This window comes from Neofelis nebulosa, chromosome 1 (genome assembly GCF_028018385.1).
Source record: "Neofelis nebulosa isolate mNeoNeb1 chromosome 1, mNeoNeb1.pri, whole genome shotgun sequence".
Classification (NCBI taxonomy): domain Eukaryota; kingdom Metazoa; phylum Chordata; class Mammalia; order Carnivora; family Felidae; genus Neofelis; species Neofelis nebulosa.
This window is the reverse complement of record NC_080782.1, coordinates 43944241-43957739: the sequence shown is the minus strand read 5'-3', so window position 1 is coordinate 43957739 and position 13499 is coordinate 43944241. Positions and strand designations below refer to the sequence as shown.

The 13499-nt window shown below is 51.8% G+C and overlaps 1 protein-coding gene across 4 annotated transcripts in view; it reads left to right on the top strand.

Annotated features, from left to right (window-relative positions):
• TNIP1 (TNFAIP3 interacting protein 1) overlaps window positions 1-13499 on the top strand; it is a 47184-nt gene that overhangs the window by 3703 nt on the left and 29982 nt on the right. For 3 of the 4 annotated variants that reach the window (XM_058720522.1, XM_058720512.1, XM_058720503.1), the window contains exon 2: window positions 12457-12628. The exons of the other annotated variant lie outside the window; for it this stretch is intronic. In XM_058720522.1, coding sequence (XP_058576505.1) covers window positions 12493-12628 — 136 coding nt within the window. In that variant the 5' untranslated portion in view covers window positions 12457-12492. The remainder of the gene's footprint in view (window positions 1-12456; window positions 12629-13499) is intronic. 4 annotated transcript variants of the gene reach the window in all.

Here is a 13499-nt window from a genome sequence, read left to right as displayed (position 1 = left end):
CGGTCTCACCTCCTTTTCCCTCATTGCCCACCCGACCGCTTTGAGGGAGGGCAGGCATGGTTCCGCGTGGGAAGAGGGTGCCCAGCGAGCCCCAGAAAGCCTAGGTCTGCCTCCCCTCTGTGTCCCCACCATCCTGGGCAGCCTTGGGCAGGTAGGTCTTCTTCCTCTGCTGGCTTTGGTGTTACTGCAAAATGAAGGCAGTCCACTTGCTGGTGTCTTAGAATGTTCTCCTTCAGCCCTAAAAACTTTGTACCCCACTGACCGGGCTGCCTGCCCTCTCTCTGGCTCTTCCCGCCAGGCCAGGCCTTTCTGGGTCCACCCTGCCCACGCCTCCTTGCTGTACCCCTGCCTGCCCGAAGTGCCTGCTTCTCTTTTCCGCGTCCCTCTTTGAAAGGAGGGTGTCTGGGACCCTCTGGAGAGTTCCCAAAAAGGAGGCTCAGGGAAGCAGGGAGCAGCTCCGTTGGTTCTGTGGAGCAGAGCTCCCCAACCTCCAGAGATAGACCTTGGCAGCCACGATGGCCGGTTAGTTGCAGGAAGTTTTTGATGTTTTTTCCCCATGACTGGCCCAGGACAGTCACTCTTCTGAAAGGAACAGATGACTGGCCTGAGGAACAGCTGGCTCTTTGTCCCCAGGCAGGGCTGAGCTCCTCTCTCCCCAGGGACCTCACCCTGAAGCTGTTCCCTGTGTTCTTGAACACCTACAGGGTGGACAAACCGGGTGGCCTGGCAGATATGTGTGTGTGTGTGGGGGGGGAGGGTGGGGGTGCTGTAGGAGTTGTGTCACCAAGGAGTCATACTTAGAGGCCAGAGCTGGTATTTTTAGGGCGGGCGTGGGGAGTGTCCCATGAGTCAGGGGCCTTTGGTTTGGTCTCCACCCACACTGGAGAGTACTCGCTCCACTTTCCACCGACTGACAGGCCATCGTCCTGTGCCTTCCTCGTGGCCAGCTTCATCAGTGGTCTGAGGAACGCTGGTCCCTCCGTCCCCACTTCTGCCTCTGCACGTGTTCCCCCATCCCCCAACCCCTGGGAAGAAGAACAGAGGTCTAAGCATGGCAACACTGACATTTAGAGAATATGAAGGGATCTTTCAGACCTAGAAGGTAACGTGCATACACCAGGCACCCACCCATCCGGCTTAAGAGATCCAGATCCTGTACACCTGAAATTTCTCCTTGATCATCCCCTTTATGGAAGTAGCAAGTGTTCTGATTGAGGGTTTATTCTCTTATGTTTCTCTATAGTTTTATTATACATATATATGTCCTTAAACAATATGTAGTAATTTCATATGTTTAAAAATGCTATTCAAATGTTATCATACTGTCCGTATGCATTGTTTTGCCTGATACTGTGTTTTGCCTAATATTGCATTTGTGAGATCCATTCATGTTTGTATCTCTGGCTGTAGTTCATTCATTTTCATGGCTGTAATGTATTCCCTGGTATGAACTTGCCCCAGTGTATTCGTTTTCTTCTTCATTAGGTAGTTTCCAGCCTTTGCTTCTAGAACAAAATATCTTTGGCTCTTATCTGAGTGGTCTCACCCCTGTCCAGCTGTCCCCTTCCTAGTCACTGTGGCTTCTGCTGGGGTTGTACTTTAAGGTCTGCAAGGAGCTCTGTGGTTCCTAGTTGGTCCTCCCAGCATTTCCATGGGGAGGAACAAGGGTAGTATGTTCAGGGTCACCTGGCAAGGAACTGAGCCAGGGTTTGAGCCCTCCTTCCACCATATGTAGAGAAGGGAAATTCTTTTCTTTTTTTTTTTTTTTTTAGAGAGAGAGAGAGAGCACGCACGCAAGGGAGGGGCAGAGACAGAGAGAGACACAGAATCGGAAGCAGCCTCCAGGCTCTGAGCTGTCAGCACAGAGCCCAACACGGGGCTCGAACCTACAAGCCGTGAGATCATAACCTGAGTCAAAGTCGGACATTTAAACTGACTGAGCCACCCAGACGTCCCCGAGAAGGGAAATTCCTACAGGTTGTCCCCTTCCCCCTTGGAGGGGTAGTTACAGAGTTGGAGAAAGCCTTCATTGGCTAACCAGCTTTGGGCATATTGGGGACTGGGAGACAGAAGGCCAGCCAAGTTCCTTTTGTCTAAGGGTGGACCTGGTACCCTTTGTCCCCATGGCTGATAGTTGAGGCACTCCTTCTGGGCCAAGTGATGTCCCAGCCGCTGGGATGGAAGCTGGCTTCTAGGTGCGGAGTGTGTGTACCTGTGGATCGCAGGAGCTGAGAGGAGGCACGCACTGGATGGAAGGAACATGGGCTGGGGTTGCTGGGGCTGCTCTCTCAACCCCTCTTAGGAAGCTTTCGGCAGCAAGGAGTACAGGGTGGGACCAGTGATAGATGATCAGGTGTGGGTTCTGCTTTGTCCTTTGGCAATCGTGTGGCCTTGAGCCAAGCTCTGCACCTGTCTGGACTCTGCTTCCTCTCCAGCAAAGCAGGTGTTCCTGCTGTGAGGACCCACAGGCGGTGGGCGGGGAGCTTTGTACCGTTCCCAGTTGAGGGTGGTTATCCAAAGTCTGTTGCTTCTCTTCCCACCTTTGTCATCTAAAGGCCAGCCCTGGCCTTCCCAAAGCCAGATCCTTTCCAGTAGGTTCCAGGTTGAAACTCGCCTCTACAGTTGCCAACTCTCCATTCACTGACTTTCCTGACTAGAAAACTTGCTCCTGGAATTTTCTTGTGATCAAATCCCTATAACTTTGTCTGTCCATATGAAGCAGGTACATAATGAGCTCTCACCCCTTCCCGCAGCCCTCCAGGCCTCATTTGGTGCCAGAAGAATGGGCCTTCCCTATTGTCATGACCTTGTCAGAACTTAAAAAATTTTTTTTGATGTTTATATATTTTTGAGAGAGAGAGAGAGAGAGAGGGAGACAGGCCGAGGTGGTTGTGGGGGGGGGGGGGGGAGGTGGTATAGAAGATCCGAAGTTGTCTCTGTGCTGACAGCAGAGAGCCCGATATGAAGCTCAAACTTACGAACCGTGAGATCATGACCTGTGCCGAAGTTGGACGCTCAACTGACTGAGCCACCCAGGTGCCCCAAGACAATTAAATTTTTAAAACTTATTTTAAGATATCCCTTTAAAAAAGTTACAATGGCATTCTCATCAGAGGAAAATTCCCCAGAACTAAAGCAATATAAAAGGCATAAAGTAAAAAATGAAAGGTATCTTCTTTCAGGGCACCTGGGTGGCTCAGTCAGTTAAGCTTCCGACTTCAGCTCAGGTCATGATCTCACAGCTTGTGAGTTCGAGCCCCGCATCAGGCTCTGTGCTGACAGCTCGTAGTCTGGAGCCTGCTTCGGATTCTGTGTCTCCCTCTCTCTCTGCCCCTCCCCTGCTGACGCTTTGTCTCTCTCTCCTTCAAAAATGAATAAACATTTTTTAAAAATTTAAAAAAAGAAAGATGTCTTCTTTCTCCTTCTTTTTCCCTTCCCCTATCCCCACTGTATTTTTATTTTTTTATGCATAGAAAGAGTGTGCACGTGCACATGGTGGGGGGGGGGTGGAGAAAGAGAAAGAGAGACAGAAAATCCTAAGCAGGCTCCACACTCAGCACAGAGCCCGACGTGGGGCTCAATCCCATGATCCTAGGATCATGACCTGAGTCAAAATCAAGAGTCAGACGCTCAACCTACTGAGCCACCCAGGTGCCCCCCGACTGTATTTTTAAAATAGAACAGGACTAGATTTCCCTTGAAAAGAGTTTCAGTTTTATAGGTAAAATAAAAGTTTCTTTTGTTTCTAGTCCCTATCCCAAGTCCCTCTCTAGAGCTGCTACAGCAGCTTGGTGTGCATCTTTCCAAACCTTTTTCTATGTGATTTAAGATTTTACACACATGTATGTACATAGACGTGTACGTGTCTGTGTATCTACACGTACATGTACGTACATATAGACACACATGCAGTTGTATGTGGGTTTTTTTTAAAGTGGTATCCTGGAGTGCCTGGCTGGCTCAGCCAGAAGAACATACAACTCTTGATCTCAGGTTCATAAGTTGGAGCCCCACACTGGGTGTAGGAATTACTAAAAAAAATAAATAAACTTTAAAAAGAAATACAAAAATAGTATTGTATTATACTTTGCTTTTTATCCCTAACGATATTTTATGGACATGTTTTGATGTCATTGCACATCAGTCTGCCCCGTTCTTTTTGATGACTGCATAGTATTCCAGCGAGTGAATGCACCAGGGTTTATAAAACCAGTGCCTCCCTGGTGGACGTTTAGGACATTTCGCAGTTACAAAGCATGTGGCAGTGCACACTTTTGTTCAGCTCCTGTGGGCAGTGACGCAAAAATTTCTGGATTCTTAGACAGAGGATTACTGATATAGTCAGTTACCTCTGGTCCTGTAGATGATTGAAACTTCAAGCATTACTTTTCTATGAGAACTTTGTTCTCAGCTGATCAGGCGTACAAGCAGGTGTTGACGTCATTGAGAAACAACATTCCACGCTGTGGGTGACCCAGCTACAAGAAAAACAAATGTACACAAGGCTGTATCAAGAGAAACACAATACCTAAAAAGGTGGAGGTGAAAGTTCTTCTGTTTGGTCAGGTAAACCACACCTGGAGTGTTGTGTCCAATTTCAGGACCAGCTACGGATAGGGTAGTGGTAGAGGGTTGAGGGTGGTAGATGGGGGAGGGGTCTAGAAGCCAGTCCCTCAAGGAACAGCACAGGGAACGGGGTCTAATCAGCTTCAAGAGAATGCTGTAGGTTCCAAATCTCTGCAGGGCTGAACTGGAGAAGAGGGGCATCTTGTTCCTTATTCTAGAGGACCCCAGAGGGTAAAGTGAGGGCTGGTAGAAGTCGAACTGGGAGTAGTCTAACCACAGCCAGTGTTGGTTACCCAGGGGAGGGTTCTTAGGGAGGAAGTTGGGTCCCTAAGATGGTCATCTGGAGTCCCTTGGCTCCCCTGGGGACTGGATAAGTACAGGACTGAATTTCCCCTGAGCTTCCTTCCAGCCTGAGATTCTAAGCCCTGGTGACTGCAGGTGATCAAGGGCAGACTGGGGCCTGGTTGTATACAAAATTAGAGATGCATGGAGGCAGGTGCTGGGAACTGGGGAACATGTTCCAGATAGCCAGACGGCAGGACTGGTTTCCTCCCACTGTGCCTCAGCCCCTTGTCTCTCAGGCGGTGCGGGCCAGTGGAAAGGGCACCCAGTGTTGGAGTCCGACAGATTGAGCCTGGATTATTTGTTCTGCCACTCACCAGCTATGTGTTTTTAGGCAAGTGACTTAACCTCTCTGAGTTGGCTTCCTTACCTGAAAAATAGAGATAACACTATCTAGCTGAGAAGATTGGTTTCCTTGCTGGAAAACAGGGACAGTTTTCATCTCTATGGTGAGGAGAAAATGAAGCAGTGTGCATAATGATACAGCCCCGTGCCTGGCATATGGTAGCACTTAACTGCCAGGTCCTCTCCCAGCTTGCGTCAGATGCTCCTTCTCCTCCTTTTGCAGTGGTGCCAGCCAGATGATGGTTCTGGTCCACGGTCTTGTCCCCAGGCTCATGATGGGGAGCCTGCATCTTGGAGGCTGAGTGGAGCCAGTGGGGCTCCCTCTGTGGGTGAGGCAGCACAGGGGACGGGAGGAAGAAGGACTCAGAGGAGATGTGTGCTGTGTTTGAGGGACACAGTCCTCAAGCTGGACTGGAGCCTGGGTGCATGCTAGGGAGGCAGGGAGGACCCAGCGAAGGGCTGCAGACATCATTTGGGGCTCTCTGACTGCTCTTGGGGGCGGCAGAGGCACTCTGATAGCACTTGTGGGAAGACTCTTGGTTCAGGGGAATCCACTTGGGAATTAGGAGGGATTGGAGCTGAGGAGAGCAGCCTTCTCAAGGTCAGACGGTTACAGAAAGGGGCAATGATAAATTGTAAGTTCTGGAATATCAGAACTAGAAGGGGCCTTAAAGATTGTCTGGGGGCGCCTGGGTGGCGCAGTCGGTTAAGCGGCCGACTTCAGCCAGGTCACGATCTCGCGGTCCGTGAGTTTGAGCCCCGCGTCGGGCTCTGGGCTGATGGCTCGGAGCCTGGAGCCTGTTTCCGATTCTGTGTCTCCCTCTCTCTCTGCCCCTCCCCCGTTCATGCTCTGTCTCTCTCTGTCCCAAAAATAAATAAAAAATGTTAAAAAAAAAAAAAAAAAAAAAAGATTGTCTAGTCAATCCCTTATGTTATTGCTAGTGTTGCAGATACAGGCCCCTCTTTTTAGGAAACTGAAGCCCAGCGAGGGGAAGATGTTTGCTCTGGTGGACGTTGCCTCGATCCCATGACTTCTGGGCCCAGTTCCTTGTTTTTACATGCAGCCTCTTGATTACCGAATTGTTGCAAAGAGTGCATTAAGTCCTCACTGACAAGGATGCCAGGGCGTGCTCCCAAGTACACGCCCTCTAAAGTAGGTGCTGTGTCCTTGCTGATGGTCATCAAGAGGGCACAGCTTGCTCTTTGATGGATGGCCCTGGGTCCATAGTTTCCCTGATGGTGAAATGGGTGGGGAGGATTGGAGATCATCATAAAGTACGAACACAAAGAGATGTTTGCTTTACTTTGCAAGGTGCTTTCATGACTTCCTCTCATCCCGGGCGGTGGGGGTGCGGTGGGGGGGAGGGTTGGAGGATATTTCCATTTACAGTTGAGGAAAGGGAGGCTTAGATGCTTCGCAGTCTTTGGTGAGTGTGGTACCTTCGGCTTTTCAGAGCTGCGTCTCCATTAGCTGTGGTTGTACCAGTGTCGTGCTCAACGATTTTTTTTGCAGTTACCAGAAATTCAGTGGTGTCACGACCTAGCTTACCGAGCTGGCAGAGGAACGTAAAAACTCCGTTAAAAGGGGGGGTATATGGGAGTGGGGGAGACTTGGCCCTAAATCAGTGGGCTGGAGTTATGGGGCTGCCCCAACCTTTTACTAAGAACCCACTGCGTGCCAGGCACTTAACTAGGTGCTATACACACATCATAATTACTTTGGAAATTTTATTATAAAATGAATGTTTCTTGTTGAGTAAATCAAGTAACCAGGAAGTATGAAGTAGAAAGTGAGAACTCCCTTCCAACTGTACATATATGTTTGCGATTAATTTCTTTAGTCTGACAGCAGGTGGGTTCTCTTGTTATTCCTGTTGTGCAACAGAGGCAGCTGAGGCTCAGAAGGGGCACACAGCCTGCAGGGGTAGACAGAGCTGGGACTCGGGAGGGGTCAGCACAGGTGACGCCCCCTGGTGCCGCACCTGAGGGGGGCTCCTGCTCCGGGTCCCGTGCTTGCGCTCGAGCACCCCTTTCAGTGTTACACGCTGTGTGCCTCACCTGCATCACCCATGCCCTGTATTGGGACCCTTTCTTCCTGACTCCACGGCTGTGCTACCTCCGGTGTGTTGGGCCCCCTCTCTTTCCTTGCCTTGCTGCTGGCTCCCGGGGCTTGGGTCTTGGTTGATCCTTAGGCCCGCCCTACGACATTACCATGTTTCTCTCTAGTCCAGGCTCCTCCCTGTGCACACGAGGACCCGGCGTGCAGAGAGTGGGCAGGCTTGCCTATGGCCATGAAAGTGGGCAGCAGAGTAGATGCTAGCACCTTCTGACTTTCTGTCCTGTGCCTTCCTTCCTAGAGACCCCTTCCCTTCGGCCCTCTGTTGCCCCTTCCCACTGGCATCCCTGGCAGCCCCTGCCTCTGCCTGGGGATGTGGCCGTTGGCTACCTGGGACCTCCTGACTCCAGGTACCAGAGATCCACTCAGGCTTTTCCCTCGGGGGCAGGGAGAACTTCACTTCCCGCAGTGTGCAGCCAGTGCCCAGCAGCCTTAGCTTGAGCTTATTAAAGTTCCCCAGGGGCCTCAGTTTCCTCATCTGGCAAATAGACATCAGCCCTGTCATCTTCCCACGGCTGTTGTGACAATCAGATGGAAAAACAAAGCATGGGGCACTGCTAGGTGTTCTGCACACGTTACAGGTTATGCAAGCTTGTGTCATTTGGAGGGCCTGGGAGCCCCCTCCTGGAACCAGCCCACGGCTCATCACAAGACAGTCTCAGATGGGCCAGAACACTTGGGTGCAGGAGCTGGAATGCAAGTTCAATTCCAAGTCCAACCTCTTTCAGTTCTTTTCTTCTCAGATGGAGGCTGTGATTTGAGCCCACACTTCTGCCCCCCCCCCCCCTCCTCCCCACCACACCCACTTGGCTCTTCTTCTGTCACCTCATCACACCATGTCCTCCTCTTTGGGGCTGCTTCAGGTTCAACAGCATCTTTTCCATCCTCACACTCTGTGGTTGCCGCCTGGCCTCCCATCTATCTGGGCCCCTTTCTGCCCCAGATGGGACCTTCTGGTACCCCCAGCGGGTACTCCCAGGCTATTGGGGCCGGCTGTGGGAGCCCAGGGCACCCCTCAGCTGAGCTCTTGCTTAGGACAGAGGTCTGAGCGGTTGCCACTTCGTTCCCGGCTGTTTCTGTGTTCAGAAGGCGGGGGTTGGTGTCGCACTGCTGGTGTGGCACTTGCTCTTCTGTAGCTGCTGGCACCAGGCCCGGGTGGACATGGATTCTACCAGGTCCTATAAGAACATGGGGCGGGGTCTCTGCTTTGCAGTGGGATCTTAGCTCGGGAGGGGAAACGGAGGGCGAGGGCAGCGGGCAGACTCGAGATCGAGAGCAAGGACCTTCTGGTTCCAGCTCCATCTTGCTGAGTGACCTTGGTCTTCACGTTCTGGGCCCTGACTCGCTGTCCTCATACTGTGAGGGAGAGTCAGGTGAGCCGATGTCCAGGAAGCTTCAGCGCTGGCCTCGGTGCTGCCCCTCACAGGGGCTGGGGCCCGTCCCCCACTTGCCCCTCCACGCACACTGTGCCGTCTGTGACCAGGGAAGACTAGGTGGCTGCCCATGGGAGATAGGAGAGGGGTGCAGGCCCTCCCTCAGAGGACCCCTGGGTCATGCCAGTCGCCTTGGAGATTCCCTTCTAGCTCCGTCATCCTGGGAATGATTCCCCTCTTCAGGAAAGGTTACAGAAACCACAGTGACAGGAAGAGAGTTCCCATCTACCCGGCAGTCACCCTGGAACTGCCGCTGGCCATCTGGGCGTGAGGTCAGCAGGATGTGGAAATTCCCCATTTCTCTTATTGCGTTTCTTCCCTCCAGAAGTCCAGGCCCTCCCCTGGGTGGCTCCCCTCACCTCCAGAGAGGGTTTTCTCACATCGGGCTGTTGTGTGTGGGCTCCGTTGGCCTCCTGCCCCGCAGCCTGTTCGCTCGCCCTGCCCCCGGGCGCTGCCTGCGAGGCTGGAGTCGGGAGAATAGCCTGCTTGCCCCTTCCTTGGCTTCCCTGAACCCCCTTCTGTGTCGGCTCCCCAACACTGAGTGTCATGCAATTTGGAGGACACGGAGATGAGGTTTCAGTTCCTGTATCCCATATCCTGCTCTGTCACTTGGCCTGACATCCGGGCATCCCTAAAGGAGCATGGTTGTGCCGGCCCTGGTCTCAGAAGTATGTGGCCATCTCGGGGTGCCTGGGTGGTTCAGTCATTTAAGCATCCGACTTCGGCTCAGGTCATGATCTCCCAGCTCGTGAGTTCAAGCCCTGTGTCGGGCTCTGTGCTGACAGCTCGGAGCCTGGAGCCTGCTTCGGATGCTGTGTCTCCCTCCCTGTCTGCCCCTAACCCACTCGCATTTTGTCTCTGTCTCTCTCAAAAATAAATAAACATTTAAAAAAAAAAAAAAAGAAGAAGCATGTGGCCATCGTAGTGCCGCTGGTCGGTGGCAGGTCACAGCCAGGCTCTTGGGATGTTTTCAGTTGGCTTCTCAGGAGGCAGAGGCAGGTCACAGGCTCTCTCTGCTCTGATTAGACACTTACTGAGGCTCTATTGTGGACCACTCTGAAGATACGCTGGTAGACAAGGTGGACTTGACCCCTGCTCTCATAGAGCTCCTGGTCTACTGGGCAAGCCGGATGCCATACCCAAGTCATCATGGAATGTCAGCCGCGAGTTCCGTTTAGGGTGAGTGTAGAGTGGTGAGCAGGACCCAGGACACATGGGGCCACTTATCACCAAAAGTGGCTACAAGCCTCTTCTAAGCCTTCAGTCCTCCCATATGTGAACTCTATTCAGCTCTCAATCATGGCCCACCTTCCAGGTGCCAGACCTAGGCTGGTGACAGCCTCCGGAAAGTTCTCAGTCAAATGCACAAATGCTTACACCAGTCACATACATTGCATACAGGGTGGTAAGTATTTGGCCGGAGAGGCACGTGAGGAGAGTGGGGAGTGCAGAGGAAGGACTCCCCCACCATGTCTACCAACATTTTTGAGCACCTTGCTAAACACCAGTCACTGTGCTAAGTGCCTTCCCCATGCCGTCTCGTAGTTCGGGGAACATGTCGGTGCTTTAATGCTCTGCTGTATAACCTTGACCTTTCACGTTGAAAACAAGTCCCCCCTAAACTCAGTGATGACTTTTGTGTCAGGTGTGTGGGCAGCCGTCCTTTGCATCTGTGGGGCCCAGCAGGGCGTGGGTGCCTCTTGAAGTACATGTTCATCTTCTGTTTGTCAGTCTTTGGGGGAGGGGTCCCACTCACCAGAACTCTCTTTTTCTTTCTGGCCCATGCCATTCTGTGGTGATATGGACCCTCTGGTCAAAATGCTTATTACTTCTTGTGCTGCAAGGCAGGGGAAACAGCCCAGAGGGTACCTGACAGCTCGGCAGGTGTTACCCCACCCACTGGAACTCGCTGTCTGGCCCTTGGGGCTGAGTCTTAAATGGGAGTTTGTATGCCAGTGTAGCAGGGGGTTAATTTAACTCACTTTCCTAGGCAAGGCTGGGTTTGCATCTTGGCTCTCATGTGCTGGCCACGTAATCCTGGCTTCGGTACTTAACCTCACAGAGCCTCCCTTATGCAATGAGGATAATTTAGCTGGTATCTTAGGGTTGGTGCACAGCTTACCTGAGATAATGTACCCGAAGCGGTGAACGCAGTGCCTGGCGAGTAGATGATTAATGAATGGGGCTGTCATTATTAGCACTTTGCTCACCCTTTTCTTTCAGTGAGCCCTGTGTGGGTGCTCAAAGGGCCTTTGAGGACTCCTGCCCTGGGGGTGATGATCTTGGGAAGGAGGTTTTGGGGCCCCAAGTCCTTCTGAGGTCTCCAGTGGAGCCTGCCCTTCGGAACTCTTTCTGGGTGGCAAGCCCTTTGCAGGGCTGGAAGCTGGATCCCCTTCTCAGCCTCGGGGCCTTTGCCCTTAACTATTCTCTCTGCCTAGAATATTCTTCCCTCAGGTAACCTGCATGGCTAGTTCCCTCACCTCCTTCGGGTCTGTGCTCAAATGCCTCCTTCTCTGTGAGGCCTTTCCTGACAACTCCACTTAAAAGTAAGTTCCCTGCCTCATATTTCCCTGCTTAATTGTTGTCCATAGATGTTTTAATCACCCCTAATACCATGTTTATCCACCTATCATCGAGCTGTCTGTCTTGACCACTAGAATGTGAGCTCCCTGAGGGATTTGTTTGTCTGTTTTATTTGCTGATAATTTCCCAGTGCCCAGACTGGAACCCAGCACAGAGTAGATGCTCAATTAATAATTGCTGAATGAATGAATGAATGAATGACTGGAAGGAAGAAAGAAGTTTCTCTGCTAAGTTCCAGAACTAGGCTTCTCCAATCACTTTGCAGGGCAGTTTCCAATGAATAAAGCAGATGAACTTACTTGAACAGATTGATGCAAAACCCTTGCTGCACAAGTAGAGAGTCGTTTGGTGGAAAATTTATCTGTTCACTAGAACTGCAAGGGACAGACCATACATGATATGAGACTGAAGGAAAAGGGTGACAGTGTCAATTGAGTGTATTAAATATTAGTCAGGGTTTCTCCTTCTTCTTTCTTTTAGAAAAGATAATGTACATATGAGTGAAACTTTGGATTGGATTGACTTGCTTATCCCTGAGGGCCCATTTGTTTTACCGTAAAGATCACTGATTTAGTGGAAGACTCTCATTTCCCCTCAGAGAGGGGAGGGGACTACCCACAATCCCACAGTGAGTTAATGGCTAGACCGTTTGTTCAGTCATTAAGTGTTCACTGGACATTCACTTTATAGCTCTACCGAGCTGGGCGCTGGGGCTGCCATAATGCAAGGTCCCTGTCCTTCTGGACCCTACCAACAGGACGTGAGCTCAGGCTTTTTGACTCCCAAGTCCCTTGCTCTTTCTTGTACTCAATGGTGGATTACTGTTCCAAATGAACCAGCTGCACAGTGAGGCTGCCCAAAGAAACTGATGCCACTCTTGGGTGTCTCTTAATAGAGACACAGCGTCCAGATCAAAGGAGGTGACTGTCTTGCTCTGCTGTGCTGTGACCAGACCAGCTTCAAGTGCTGTGTTCTTTTCTGGGTTATGGGACTGCCTTCTGGGGGCATTGATTGACTAGGATGCCTCAGTGGCCTGGCTTGCCCCCTGATATACTGCTGTTGTCCTTACAGCCAAGTGGGCACCACGGCAGGGGTGGAGCCACCCTCATGGAAGGGAGAGGACCATACCGGATCTACGACCCTGGGGGCGGCGTGCCTCCAGGAGAGGCTTCCGCAGCTTTTGAGCGCCTAGTGGAGGAGAATTCCCGACTGAAGGAAAAAATGCAAGGGATAAAGATGTTAGGTAAAACAGACCCTGCACTCTCCCTGCAAGCCTCCTCCCTGCAGCCTGCAATGCCAGCTGGCATATGCCCCCACCCAAGTCATCCCTCTGTCCCTCCTGGCCCGGCATTGGCTCCTGTCCCACAGCTGTGTCTTTGTGCACTTCTGTAGCATGATGGCAGCATTCCCAGCCCTGATTCCCCAGCACCCCAGCACCCCAGCTCCTTCTGATGACAGGACTCAGAATACCTGAGGGACCTAGAAGGAGGCATGGAGGTGGGGGAGGAGCTAGAAGGCCCAGTTTGGGGACATGGAAACAGAATGGCCTCATCTTCCAGAAGCACCAGATATAGGAGAGCTGGCGTCACTGGGGCAACGAGGGCATGGCCCCCAAGTGTTGGAGCAGGGAGCTGAGCTTGGCTTGAAGCAAAGCGGGAATAGGTCCCTTGATTTCTCCTTTCCTGGCTTTTGCCCGAGCTGTCCCCATTGCCTGGAGCAAGTCCGCTTACCTCCACGTGACTGAACCAGTCATGCAAAGGATTCATTGATACCCTGTCCAGAGGAGTCTCTTTCCTCTACGCCCCTAAAACTCTTTGCTTTGCTGCCATCTTCTCTGGCCTGAGGCTTTGGGGGTGAGGTCATGTGCCTGATTTTCTAAATGCTGAATCCTTGCTTGGCAGATCTCTGCTTGGAATGGCAGCTTAGGGAAGGGGGAGTGGAGTTTCCCATTCTCTACTTGTAGGAGAAGGAAAACCGAGGCCGAGAGGGGTGGTGGTATTATCAAGGGCCTCCTCCCTTCAGGCAGCCCCTGACCAGGGTGGTTGTAGGCTGTGGGTAGCCACAGGTACCATGACGGGCAGTCTGAGAGCCCCTGGCCAGGAATGGCTGGAGTG